Below are 13,375 nucleotides of genomic sequence, written 5' to 3' on the forward strand. Positions count from 1 at the left end.
CCCGATCGGAAACGAACCATGTGGGCACCTGGAGCGTCCATGTACCCGACGCTCAGCTCAAACTAAATAATTATTTGAAATTACGTTCATTGGTTGTCCTTAATAAATGAAAGCGTTTGAGAAATGACTAATTTGCAATGGTAAAGTGTTGCAAAATGTACTGGAATACAGCGACGGCATAGAAAAAGATTCATATTGGTTTGTGGGAAAGTGCAGGCTGATAATCATTTTGAAGTGTAAATGTCATGCAGCAATATTTACATGCTTTAATCTTTACATGCTTCCCCTTGGGGATGTCATCAGGAGACACAGCGTCACCTTCCACTCTTATGCTGATGATACACAGCTTTACATTGCTGTGTCTCCTGATGACACAGGGCCTATTCATACCCTTTTAAAATGTATTTTAGATATTAAGTCATGGATGGCAGCGAACTTCCTACAGCTCAACCAGGACAAAACAGAGGTTTTAGTTATTGGTCCTGAAGGCAAGAGAGAGAAACTTTTACCAAAACTTCATCATTTTAAACCAACACAATCTGTAAAGAACCTGGGCGTCATTTTTGACTCTGAGCTTAGTTTTATTGCGCATATTAAAAATGTCACAAGGACGGGTTTTTATCATCTTAAGAACATAGCTAGAGTCCGCCCGTTTCTCTCCCAGGCAGACACAGAGGTGCTGATGCATGCTTTTATTTCTTGTCGGATAGACTACTGCAATGCCCTGCTCTCTGGTCTACCGAAAAAAACTATCTGTAACTTACAGGTACTTCAGAACTCAGCCGCTCGTGTGCTTACTAGGACCAGGGGGCGGGATCACATTACTCCAGTTTTAAAATCACTGCATTGGCTCCCTGTGCGATTCAGGATCGACTTTAAAGTGCTTTTATTAGTTTTCAAGTGTCTTAACGGTCTTGGACCATCTTATTTATCAGATATGCTTTTATCTTATCAGCCCTCGCGGATCTTGAGGTCCTCTGGAACCGGCCTATTAATTGTTCCAAGTGTTCGGACCAGAACCCATGGAGAGGCTGCGTTCAGCCACTATGGTCCGAAACGTTGGAACAGCCTGCCAGAGGGAATCAGGACTGCAGAGACTGTTGATGTTTTTAAGGGGAGGCTTAAGACTCACCTTTTTAGTTTGGCTTTTAAGTGATTTAATTAATTTGTATTTTACTTGTCTTGCTTTTTAGCTTTAAAGCTTTTAGGATTATTGAATATTTTATCTTATTTTTATCTTTACTATCTTATTTCCTGTATATCTTTTTACTTTTTACAATCTTATAGTTTTTTAATTTAGTTTAGTTTATATTATTTATTTTATTTTTTATTTATTTTCATTATTGTTACTATTATTATTCTTTTAACTTCCTTTTCCTGTATTGTTTTTAGCTCCAGTGTTTCCTTGTAGGGGGTCTCCTCACTGGGAGGGGTCTCATCGTTCTAGGGACCCTCTCGGTATGGATGATCCCCGTGGGTGGCTGTTTCCTACTACAGGTCTCTCAGTGCCTTGCCATTTCAATTTTTATTGTGCTGATTGACTGACATTTTTTATGTATTTACTTACTTATTTTTAAACTGTTCTCTGGGATGTTTTTGTGTGTGTTTGTATGTGCGCGTGTGTGTGTGCGTGTGGGGGGGTGGTAACCTGTATGTGACTTGGGAGGACATGGGTGGATGGTATTTGCTCTATTTTTCTTTTATCTTCACTAATATTTGATTTTAATTTCTGTTAAGCACCTTGAGTTGCAAGCCTTTGTATGAAAGGTTCTATATAAATAAAATTTGATTGATTTGATTGATTGATTGCATTTATTTTTTGCAATCACATTTTAATTCATGTCAGATTGGACAAAATTTGGGAGAAACGGGGACAAACCTGCCCTTTACGTACATTTATAAACTTTAGTCTGGCCCAACACCTACTGTCCATAATTAAAATACCAATAAATGTTTTTATTACCTTTATTTAGATATAGATATTTTTCATATAAATTACTATGCATTCATATGATGTGGATCTAACATGACCCACTCCTAGTTTGCGGAAAATTCATTTGCTCGAGGCAACAGCTGGATCTTTTCAAAGACATTAAATCAACCCTCATGCTATTCAGAGGGAGAGGTGTCTCTGCCTGTGTTTTTTGTCAAGTGTTAAGCTTCATCAGCTGTGTACTCCCCTCATTGGATTCACTTCATTGGCAGCAGCTGTGACGACGGTCATCTGCAGCATACAAAAACCAAGTGAGAGGACTTGTGCTTCACAGGCTAAGGGTGAGAGGCTGCTTACTGCTGGGCCACACTGGATTGAAAATGGCGCTGATTCAGGCTAGGCTTGCGCTGCTGCTGCTGGTTTGGTTTGTTAAAGGTCATTCTACTAGTGACAATGTTTTGCCAGTGGTAAGTGCTGCAGAAGAATGGGAACAACTGCTCATTACTATGCATCAGAACAGCAATAGCCAACCTGGTGTATTTTATGGTAGGAGTAGCCCAAGCATGCCTCCCTATAGTCCTCCTGACTTCATGGTTGTCTCGCAGCGTGACGTTCAAAAAGAGCTCTTCAAGCCAGACAAGCAAACCAGGCCTCTGCCTCTCTCATTCAAGGAACATTTACTGAAGGCCACAGCTCCTCCCCCGACCACAGCACCAGCCAGACAACGCTTTGAAGTCCTGTGTTATATTGACAGAATTCTTATTAGAGTCAGGAAGGATGCTTTCAAACAGAATATCATCAAGGATCTGAAATTTGGGAAATGTAGTGTGACCGAGCAGGACTTCCAATACTACTACCTCCGCCATTCCATGGATGCGGACTGTGGATATCAGAAAGAGGTTGGCGCAGCCTTGTCTTTTCAGTACATGGATTGACCTGAAAGCTGACCAATGCTTTTTCTTCTCTCCCCCCCAACCCCATTCCAGTATAACATGGATAACTTCATCTATACCAACCAACTGATCTACAGGCCTACGGGTCTAATAATCAGGGACGAGCCTTTTGATCAGGATATTCACTGTAAATTTGATAGGTAAGGTTTCTTTTTTTTGGGGGGGGGGCTTTATTTATGGGCTATTTTCCCCAACTATGGTTAAAACTTCTGAAAGTCTTACTGATGCATGAATGTCTGTGACTACTTGTAGTGCTTACTAGCTTTTTGACTGTCTTGCAGGTTTTTCCACTCCTTCAAACGTGGATTTTATCCCATCTTACGAGGACAAACGCATTACAAGACGCTGCAAACCAATTCGATTTATACACTCACTCCTCAAGATGGTATGTTCTCCACTGTCAATCTATGAACTCTGCAAAATTGAGAAAAGCTAATATTTTCTGGGATGTCACAAAAGGCACTACTGTGCTCTCAGGCTAGTGGCCACAGCCAGATGTTTGGTCCTATGGTAAAGACGATCTTGTCTTTGTCCACTTCCAAACTTGTGAAAAGTCCAAAGCATCAGGTTTAGCAACACAAAACTGTCTTTCTCAGTCATCTTGGATAAAAACAACTGACCAAATGTGTAATTTGAGACTTTGTGAATGCTGAATGAATTCAAGAAAATGACCGTTCACTTTAGAGCAAAAGTTTTATTCTATTCAATTTTGTTTTTTATTCACCATTTTCATTCTGCATATTTGTCCAGCTTTATCCAGTGCACGATCCGTTCAACGCTGACAAGTGTCTGTTGGTGCAGTCATTGTCAGAGTTGAGGCATTGTGGGCATTTTGTTCCATCCTAGACATTTGGAGATTTCAAATGGAAAACGAAGCAGCTCCTTTTGATCTGCAACCATTCTTGTTTCTCATTCAGAGTTGGGAAATGAAATGACGTCCTACACTTTGAACCAGCTGATGCAGTTTGAGGCTGCAAATCCCTCCATGAGCTCAGGGCCTGGAAATCAGAGGCTCTACATTGACGAATGCTACGTGACCCCCTCTTCGGACCCCAACTCCCCGCTTCAATACAAAGTCATTGACAACTACGGGTGAGGTGACACTGCAGACCAAGGTTTTTGGAGGTTTGAGGCTAAACGTGTCGTCTTTCTCCAGTTGCTTCATCGACAGCAAGGTGTCCGAGTCCACGTTCGTCATTGGCGACTCGCCGACAAGCCAGAAGTTTGTCATGCCTGCTTTTCTTTTCAACACGGGCTCTGCCGCCTTACCTTCACAGGTACACCCAAAGCAAGTGCAAATGTGTCAAAGTTCCCTGGCAAATGGGATTTCTTTGTTTTTGTTAATTGGGGGTGGCAAATGTCTTTCAGCAACTCTACATGCACTGTCTGCTATCCCATGGGAGTTCTACTCCAAGCCAGATTGCCAAGGCTTGCACGTATGATTCCAGCTCCAAGAAGTAAGTTGGTTTTTCAGAACTTGTGGAAGGTTGTAAGATATAACTGAAGTAGGATTACCCAACATTGCTTTCTCTTTTCTTTTTTTTAAGGTGGAAAGAGCTGCATGGTAACGACTCTGTGTGTGCTTGCTGTGAGACTAGCTGCCCTGAACAGTCAACGGGTAGGTTTGACTCATTTGAAGATGTAACTCTCAGTTTTTGCTTAAAATAAATGCCACACTTCAAGAAGCCCAATTTGCTACTCGTGTATGGAACATGCGTAGGAACTTTGGTGGTGAGCAGCCAAAAATAAGTTGAAGCTGTACAACGTGCACACTGGTTTGTGTGTAGCTATAATTTGGGAAAATGCCTTATTTGACTTTTGGATTCAGAATACAAAAATGACTAAACTCTTTAAAAATTGTGTGTTTGCAGTTAACAGTCAACCTGTCTCAAGCACTTTCTGGACAGTCGCCGCGAATGAGCGTCCGACAAAAACGCACTGAAGTGAAGCACAGTTTGGAGGACTTCATTGTACAGGAGACTCATGCTTGAGATGAAAATAAAAACTGAAATTCTTAAAATCTGCTTGCATTGTCATTGACTTTGACTTGTATGATAAATTGTCTGTGGGCTCAGGAGTGAAGTGCAGGCTCCATATTGTGCCACGTAATGATTTATCAGCACGTTTGCATTCTTGAGGAGCTCCTGAGAATGCACGACGGCACTCCTGTAGATGCAGTCGTGCACCACAAGGGGATGGAAGAGATTCACGGCGCTGGCCTCGGCCAGTTCAGCGGGAAGTTGAAGGGCCTTATGCGCAGCAGGGTTTGCGACAAGGGTGTGGGTCAGCCACTGCTTCTCTAGGCTCTTCTTCATTAAATCTAGCAGCCTCTGTGCCACAGAGTCCGGCCGCCACTCGGACGGAGCTTTAGCGAGGAGCAGATGCATGAAGCCGGACTTGAAATGAGAATCCTTGAGGGCTCCAGCGCCTGAGAGCACACACTGCTTTCTGTGGAGGAAAAGCCCGATTTGAAGGGTCTGAGTGTGGCAGGAATTTTCAGGCAAGCCTTTGGGGATTTCCTTCAGGAAGTGATTCTTACAGTTGGCCAGAGAAGGAGGCCAGAGCACGTCTGCGTTGTTTGGCACAAAGGGGCAGACCAAATAAGTTTGTCTTTGACCACCGGGGTCAACGTAAAAGCCGATCTTCTTCCCCGATCGGAAACGAACCATGTGGGCACCTGGAGCGTCCATGTACCCGACGCTCAGCTCAAACTAAATAATTATTTGAAATTACGTTCATTGGTTGTCCTTAATAAATGAAAGCGTTTGAGAAATGACTAATTTGCAATGGTAAAGTGTTGCAAAATGTACTGGAATACAGCGACGGCATAGAAAAAGATTCATATTGGTTTGTGGGAAAGTGCAGGCTGATAATCATTTTGAAGTGTAAATGTCATGCAGCAATATTTACATGCTTTAATCTTTACATGCTTCCCCTTGGGGATGTCATCAGGAGACACAGCGTCACCTTCCACTCTTATGCTGATGATACACAGCTTTACATTGCTGTGTCTCCTGATGACACAGGGCCTATTGATACCCTTTTAAAATGTATTTTAGATATTAAGTCATGGATGGCAGCGAACTTCCTACAGCTCAACCAGGACAAAACAGAGGTTTTAGTTATTGGTCCTGAAGGCAAGAGAGAGAAACTTTTACCAAAACTTCATCATTTTAAACCAACACAATCTGTAAAGAACCTGGGCGTCATTTTTGACTCTGAGCTTAGTTTTATTGCGCATATTAAAAATGTCACAAGGACGGGTTTTTATCATCTTAAGAACATAGCTAGAGTCCGCCCGTTTCTCTCCCAGGCAGACACAGAGGTGCTGATGCATGCTTTTATTTCTTGTCGGATAGACTACTGCAATGCCCTGCTCTCTGGTCTACCGAAAAAAACTATCTGTAACTTACAGGTACTTCAGAACTCAGCCGCTCGTGTGCTTACTAGGACCAGGGGGCGGGATCACATTACTCCAGTTTTAAAATCACTGCATTGGCTCCCTGTGCGATTCAGGATCGACTTTAAAGTGCTTTTATTAGTTTTCAAGTGTCTTAACGGTCTTGGACCATCTTATTTATCAGATATGCTTTTATCTTATCAGCCCTCGCGGATCTTGAGGTCCTCTGGAACCGGCCTATTAATTGTTCCAAGTGTTCGGACCAGAACCCATGGAGAGGCTGCGTTCAGCCACTATGGTCCGAAACGTTGGAACAGCCTGCCAGAGGGAATCAGGACTGCAGAGACTGTTGATGTTTTTAAGGGGAGGCTTAAGACTCACCTTTTTAGTTTGGCTTTTAAGTGATTTAATTAATTTGTATTTTACTTGTCTTGCTTTTTAGCTTTAAAGCTTTTAGGATTATTGAATATTTTATCTTATTTTTATCTTTACTATCTTATTTCCTGTATATCTTTTTACTTTTTACAATCTTATAGTTTTTTAATTTAGTTTAGTTTATATTATTTATTTTATTTTTTATTTATTTTCATTATTGTTACTATTATTATTCTTTTAACTTCCTTTTCCTGTATTGTTTTTAGCTCCAGTGTTTCCTTGTAGGGGGTCTCCTCACTGGGAGGGGTCTCATCGTTCTAGGGACCCTCTCAGTATGGATGATCCCCGTGGGTGGCTGTTTCCTACTACAGGTCTCTCAGTGCCTTGCCATTTCAATTTTTATTGTGCTGATTGACTGACATTTTTTATGTATTTACTTACTTATTTTTAAACTGTTCTCAGGGATGTTTTGTGTGTGTTTGTATGTGCGCGTGTGTGTGTGCGTGTGGGGGGGTGGTAACCTGTATGTGACTTGGGAGGACATGGGTGGATGGTATTTGCTCTATTTTTCTTTTATCTTCACTAATATTTGATTTTAATTTCTGTTAAGCACCTTGAGTTGCAAGCCTTTGTATGAAAGGTGCTATATAAATAAAATTTGATTGATTTGATTGATTGATTGCATTTATTTTTTGCAATCACATTTTAATTCATGTCAGATTGGACAAAATTTGGGAGAAACGGGGACAAACCTGCCCTTTACGTACATTTAGAAACTTTAGTCTGGCCCAACACCTACTGTCCATAATTAAAATACCAATAAATGTTTTTATTACCTTTATTTAGATATAGATATTTTTCATATAAATTACTATGCATTCATATGATGTGGATCTAACATGACCCACTCCTAGTTTGCGGAAAATTCATTTGCTCGAGGCAACAGCTGGATCTTTTCAAAGACATTAAATCAACCCTCATGCTATTCAGAGGGAGAGGTGTCTCTGCCTGTGTTTTTTGTCAAGTGTTAAGCTTCATCAGCTGTGTACTCCCCTCATTGGATTCACTTCATTGGCAGCAGCTGTGACGACGGTCATCTGCAGCATACAAAAACCAAGTGAGAGGACTTGTGCTTCACAGGCTAAGGGTGAGAGGCTGCTTACTGCTGGGCCACACTGGATTGAAAATGGTGCTGATTCAGGATAGGCTTTCGCTGCTGCTGCTGGTTTGGTTTGTTAAAGGTCATTCTACTAGTGACAATGTTTTGCCAGTGGTAAGTGCTGCAGAAGAATGGGAACAACTGCTCATTACTATGCATCAGAACAGCAATAGCCAACCTGGTGTATTTTATGGTAGGAGTAGCCCAAGCATGCCTCCCTATAGTCCTCCTGACTTCATGGTTGTCTCGCAGCGTGACGTTCAAAAAGAGCTCTTCAAGCCAGACAAGCAAACCAGGCCTCTGCCTCTCTCATTCAAGGAACATTTACTGAAGGCCACAGCTCCTCCCCCGACCACAGCACCAGCCAGACAACGCTTTGAAGTCCTGTGTTATATTGACAGAATTCTTATTAGAGTCAGGAAGGATGCTTTCAAACAGAATATCATCAAGGATCTGAAATTTGGGAAATGTAGTGTGACCGAGCAGGACTTCCAATACTACTACCTCCGCCATTCCATGGATGCGGACTGTGGATATCAGAAAGAGGTTGGCGCAGCCTTGTCTTTCCAGTACATGGATTGACCTGAAAGCTGACCAATGCTTTTTCTTCTCTCCCCCCCAACCCCATTCCAGTATAACATGGATAACTTCATCTATACCAACCAACTGATCTACAGGCCTACGGGTCTAATAATCAGGGACGAGCCTTTTGATCAGGATATTCACTGTAAATTTGATAGGTAAGGTTTCTTTTTTTTTGGGGGGGGGGCTTTATTTATGGGCTATTTTCCCCAACTATGGTTAAAACTTCTGAAAGTCTTACTGATGCATGAATGTCTGTGACTACTTGTTGCAGTGCTTACTAGCTTTTTGACTCTCTTGCAGGTTTTTCCACTCCTTCAAACATGGATTTTATCCCATCTTACGAGGACAAACGCATTACAAGACGCTGCAAACCAATTCAATTTATACACTCACTCCTCAAGATGGTATGTTCTCCACTGTCAATCTATGAACTCTGCAAACTTGAGAAGCTAATCTTTTGCTGCTTTTACCTGCTTAACTTAAAGTGCGTGCACAGTTGTAGAAATCTGGGATGTCACAAAAGGCACTACTGTGCTCTCAGGCTAGTGGCCACAGCCAGATGTTTGGTCCTATGGTAAAGACGATCTTGTCTTTGTCCACTTCCAAACTTGTGAAAAGTCCAAAGCATCAGGTTTAGCAACACAAAACTGTCTTTCTCAGTCATCTTGGATAAAAACAACTGACCAAATGTGTAATTTGAGACTTTGTGAATGCTGAATGAATTCAAGAAAATGACCGTTCACTTTAGAGCAAAAGTTTTGTTCTATTCAATTTTGTTTTTTATTCACCATTTTCATTCTGCATATTTGTCCAGCTTTATCCAGTGCACGATCCGTTCAACGCTGACAAGTGTCTGTTGGTGCAGTCATTGTCAGAGTTGAGGCATTGTGGGCATTTTGTTCCATCCTAGACATTTGGAGATTTCAAATGGAAAACGAAGCAGCTCCTTTTGATCTGCAACCATTCTTGTTTCTCATTCAGAGTTGGGAAATGAAATGACGTCCTACACTTTGAACCAGCTGATGCAGTTTGAGGCTGCAAATCCCTCCATGAGCTCAGGGCCTGGAAATCAGAGGCTCTACATTGACGAATGCTACGTGACCCCCTCTTCGGACCCCAACTCCCCGCTTCAATACAAAGTCATTGACAACTACGGGTGAGGTGACACTGCAGACCAAGGTTTTTGGAGGTTTGAGGCTAAACGTGTCGTCTTTCTCCAGTTGCTTCATCGACAGCAAGGTGTCCGAGTCCACGTTCGTCATTGGCGACTCGCCGACAAGCCAGAAGTTTGTCATGCCTGCTTTTCTTTTCAACACGGGCTCTGCCGCCTTACCTTCACAGGTACACCCAAAGCAAGTGCAAATGTGTCAAAGTTCCCTGGCAAATGGGATTTCTTTGTTTTTGTTAATTGGGGGTGGCAAATGTCTTTCAGCAACTCTACATGCACTGTCTGCTATCCCATGGGAGTTCTACTCCAAGCCAGATTGCCAAGGCTTGCACGTATGATTCCAGCTCCAAGAAGTAAGTTGGTTTTTCAGAACTTGTGGAAGGTTGTAAGATATAACTGAAGTAGGATTACCCAACATTGCTTTCTCTTTTCTTTTTTTTAAGGTGGAAAGAGCTGCATGGTAACGACTCTGTGTGTGCTTGCTGTGAGACTAGCTGCCCTGAACAGTCAACGGGTAGGTTTGACTCATTTGAAGATGTAACTCTCAGTTTTTGCTTAAAATAAATGCCACACTTCAAGAAGCCCAATTTGCTACTCGTGTATGGAACATGCGTAGGAACTTTGGTGGTGAGCAGCCAAAAATAAGTTGAAGCTGTACAACGTGCACACTGGTTTGTGTGTAGCTATAATTTGGGAAAATGCCTTATTTGACTTTTGGATTCAGAATACAAAAATGACTAAACTCTTTAAAAATTGTGTGTTTGCAGTTAACAGTCAACCTGTCTCAAGCACTTTCTGGACAGTCGCCGCGAATGAGCGTCCGACAAAAACGCACTGAAGTGAAGCACAGTTTGGAGGACTTCATTGTACAGGAGACTCATGCTTGAGATGAAAATAAAAACTGAAATTCTTAAAATCTGCTTGCATTGTCATTGACTTTGACTTGTATGATAAATTGTCTGTGGGCTCAGGAGTGAAGTGCAGGCTCCATATTGTGCCACGTAATGATTTATCAGCACGTTTGCATTCTTGAGGAGCTCCTGAGAATGCACGACGGCACTCCTGTAGATGCAGTCGTGCACCACAAGGGGATGGAAGAGATTCACGGCGCTGGCCTCGGCCAGTTCAGCGGGAAGTTGAAGGGCCTTATGCGCAGCAGGGTTTGCGACAAGGGTGTGGGTCAGCCACTGCTTCTCTAGGCTCTTCTTCATTAAATCTAGCAGCCTCTGTGCCACAGAGTCCGGCCGCCACTCGGACGGAGCTTTAGCGAGGAGCAGATGCATGAAGCCGGACTTGAAATGAGAATCCTTGAGGGCTCCAGCGCCTGAGAGCACACACTGCTTTCTGTGGAGGAAAAGCCCGATTTGAAGGGTCTGAGTGTGGCAGGAATTTTCAGGCAAGCCTTTGGGGATTTCCTTCAGGAAGTGATTCTTACAGTTGGCCAGAGAAGGAGGCCAGAGCACGTCTGCGTTGTTTGGCACAAAGGGGCAGACCAAATAAGTTTGTCTTTGACCACCGGGGTCAACGTAAAAGCCGATCTTCTTCCCCGATCGGAAACGAACCATGTGGGCACCTGGAGCGTCCATGTACCCGACGCTCAGCTCAAACTAAATAATTATTTGAAATTACGTTCATTGGTTGTCCTTAATAAATGAAAGCGTTTGAGAAATGACTAATTTGCAATGGTAAAGTGTTGCAAAATGTACTGGAATACAGCGACGGCATAGAAAAAGATTCATATTGGTTTGTGGGAAAGTGCAGGCTGATAATCATTTTGAAGTGTAAATGTCATGCAGCAATATTTACATGCTTTAATCTTTACATGCTTCCCCTTGGGGATGTCATCAGGAGACACAGCGTCACCTTCCACTCTTATGCTGATGATACACAGCTTTACATTGCTGTGTCTCCTGATGACACAGGGCCTATTCATACCCTTTTAAAATGTATTTTAGATATTAAGTCATGGATGGCAGCGAACTTCCTACAGCTCAACCAGGACAAAACAGAGGTTTTAGTTATTGGTCCTGAAGGCAAGAGAGAGAAACTTTTACCAAAACTTCATCATTTTAAACCAACACAATCTGTAAAGAACCTGGGCGTCATTTTTGACTCTGAGCTTAGTTTTATTGCGCATATTAAAAATGTCACAAGGACGGGTTTTTATCATCTTAAGAACATAGCTAGAGTCCGCCCGTTTCTCTCCCAGGCAGACACAGAGGTGCTGATGCATGCTTTTATTTCTTGTCGGATAGACTACTGCAATGCCCTGCTCTCTGGTCTACCGAAAAAAACTATCTGTAACTTACAGGTACTTCAGAACTCAGCCGCTCGTGTGCTTACTAGGACCAGGGGGCGGGATCACATTACTCCAGTTTTAAAATCACTGCATTGGCTCCCTGTGCGATTCAGGATCGACTTTAAAGTGCTTTTATTAGTTTTCAAGTGTCTTAACGGTCTTGGACCATCTTATTTATCAGATATGCTTTTATCTTATCAGCCCTCGCGGATCTTGAGGTCCTCTGGAACCGGCCTATTAATTGTTCCAAGTGTTCGGACCAGAACCCATGGAGAGGCTGCGTTCAGCCACTATGGTCCGAAACGTTGGAACAGCCTGCCAGAGGGAATCAGGACTGCAGAGACTGTTGATGTTTTTAAGGGGAGGCTTAAGACTCACCTTTTTAGTTTGGCTTTTAAGTGATTTAATTAATTTGTATTTTACTTGTCTTGCTTTTTAGCTTTAAAGCTTTTAGGATTATTGAATATTTTATCTTATTTTTATCTTTACTATCTTATTTCCTGTATATCTTTTTACTTTTTACAATCTTATAGTTTTTTAATTTAGTTTAGTTTATATTATTTATTTTATTTTTTATTTATTTTCATTATTGTTACTATTATTATTCTTTTAACTTCCTTTTCCTGTATTGTTTTTAGCTCCAGTGTTTCCTTGTAGGGGGTCTCCTCACTGGGAGGGGTCTCATCGTTCTAGGGACCCTCTCAGTATGGATGATCCCCGTGGGTGGCTGTTTCCTACTACAGGTCTCTCAGTGCCTTGCCATTTCAATTTTTATTGTGCTGATTGACTGACATTTTTTATGTATTTACTTACTTATTTTTAAACTGTTCTCTGGGATGTTTTGTGTGTGTTTGTATGTGCGCGTGTGTGTGTGCGTGTGGGGGGGTGGTAACCTGTATGTGACTTGGGAGGACATGGGTGGATGGTATTTGCTCTATTTTTCTTTTATCTTCACTAATATTTGATTTTAATTTCTGTTAAGCACCTTGAGTTGCAAGCCTTTGTATGAAAGGTGCTATATAAATAAAATTTGATTGATTTGATTGATTGATTGCATTTATTTTTTGCAATCACATTTTAATTCATGTCAGATTGGACAAAATTTGGGAGAAACGGGGACAAACCTGCCCTTTACGTACATTTAGAAACTTTAGTCTGGCCCAACACCTACTGTCCATAATTAAAATACCAATAAATGTTTTTATTACCTTTATTTAGATATAGATATTTTTCATATAAATTACTATGCATTCATATGATGTGGATCTAACATGACCCACTCCTAGTTTGCGGAAAATTCATTTGCTCGAGGCAACAGCTGGATCTTTTCAAAGACATTAAATCAACCCTCATGCTATTCAGAGGGAGAGGTGTCTCTGCCTGTGTTTTTTGTCAAGTGTTAAGCTTCATCAGCTGTGTACTCCCCTCATTGGATTCACTTCATTGGCAGCAGCTGTGACGACGGTCATCTGCAGCATACAAAAACCAAGTGAGAGGACTTGT

At 41.9% G+C, this 13,375-nt stretch overlaps 2 protein-coding genes across 2 annotated transcripts; both read left to right on the plus strand.

Annotated features, from left to right (window-relative positions):
- The first annotated feature begins 2,267 nt into the window (after positions 1–2,267).
- Positions 2,268–4,906, plus strand: LOC142896636 (zona pellucida sperm-binding protein 3-like). The gene is made up of 8 exons (XM_076038429.1): positions 2,268–2,832; positions 2,920–3,026; positions 3,168–3,271; positions 3,804–3,978; positions 4,043–4,163; positions 4,255–4,343; positions 4,434–4,504; positions 4,758–4,906. The coding sequence occupies exons 1-8, from the start codon at positions 2,314–2,316 to the stop codon at positions 4,826–4,828; spliced, it is 1,257 nt and encodes a 418-aa protein (XP_075894544.1). The 5' UTR covers positions 2,268–2,313; the 3' UTR covers positions 4,829–4,906.
- A 2,959-nt stretch (positions 4,907–7,865) lies between these two features.
- Positions 7,866–10,489, plus strand: LOC142896644 (zona pellucida sperm-binding protein 3-like). The gene is made up of 8 exons (XM_076038441.1): positions 7,866–8,366; positions 8,454–8,560; positions 8,706–8,809; positions 9,387–9,561; positions 9,626–9,746; positions 9,838–9,926; positions 10,017–10,087; positions 10,341–10,489. Exons 1-8 carry the CDS (start codon positions 7,974–7,976, stop codon positions 10,409–10,411), a joined length of 1,131 nt encoding a protein of 376 aa, XP_075894556.1. The 5' UTR covers positions 7,866–7,973; the 3' UTR covers positions 10,412–10,489.
- The last annotated feature ends 2,886 nt before the right edge of the window (positions 10,490–13,375 follow it).

Source organism: Nelusetta ayraudi, unplaced genomic scaffold, assembly GCF_046127955.1.
Source record: "Nelusetta ayraudi isolate G7.1 ecotype Tasmania unplaced genomic scaffold, CSIRO-AGI_Nayr_v1 ptg000004l, whole genome shotgun sequence".
NCBI classification, from domain to species: Eukaryota; Metazoa; Chordata; class Actinopteri; order Tetraodontiformes; family Monacanthidae; genus Nelusetta; species Nelusetta ayraudi.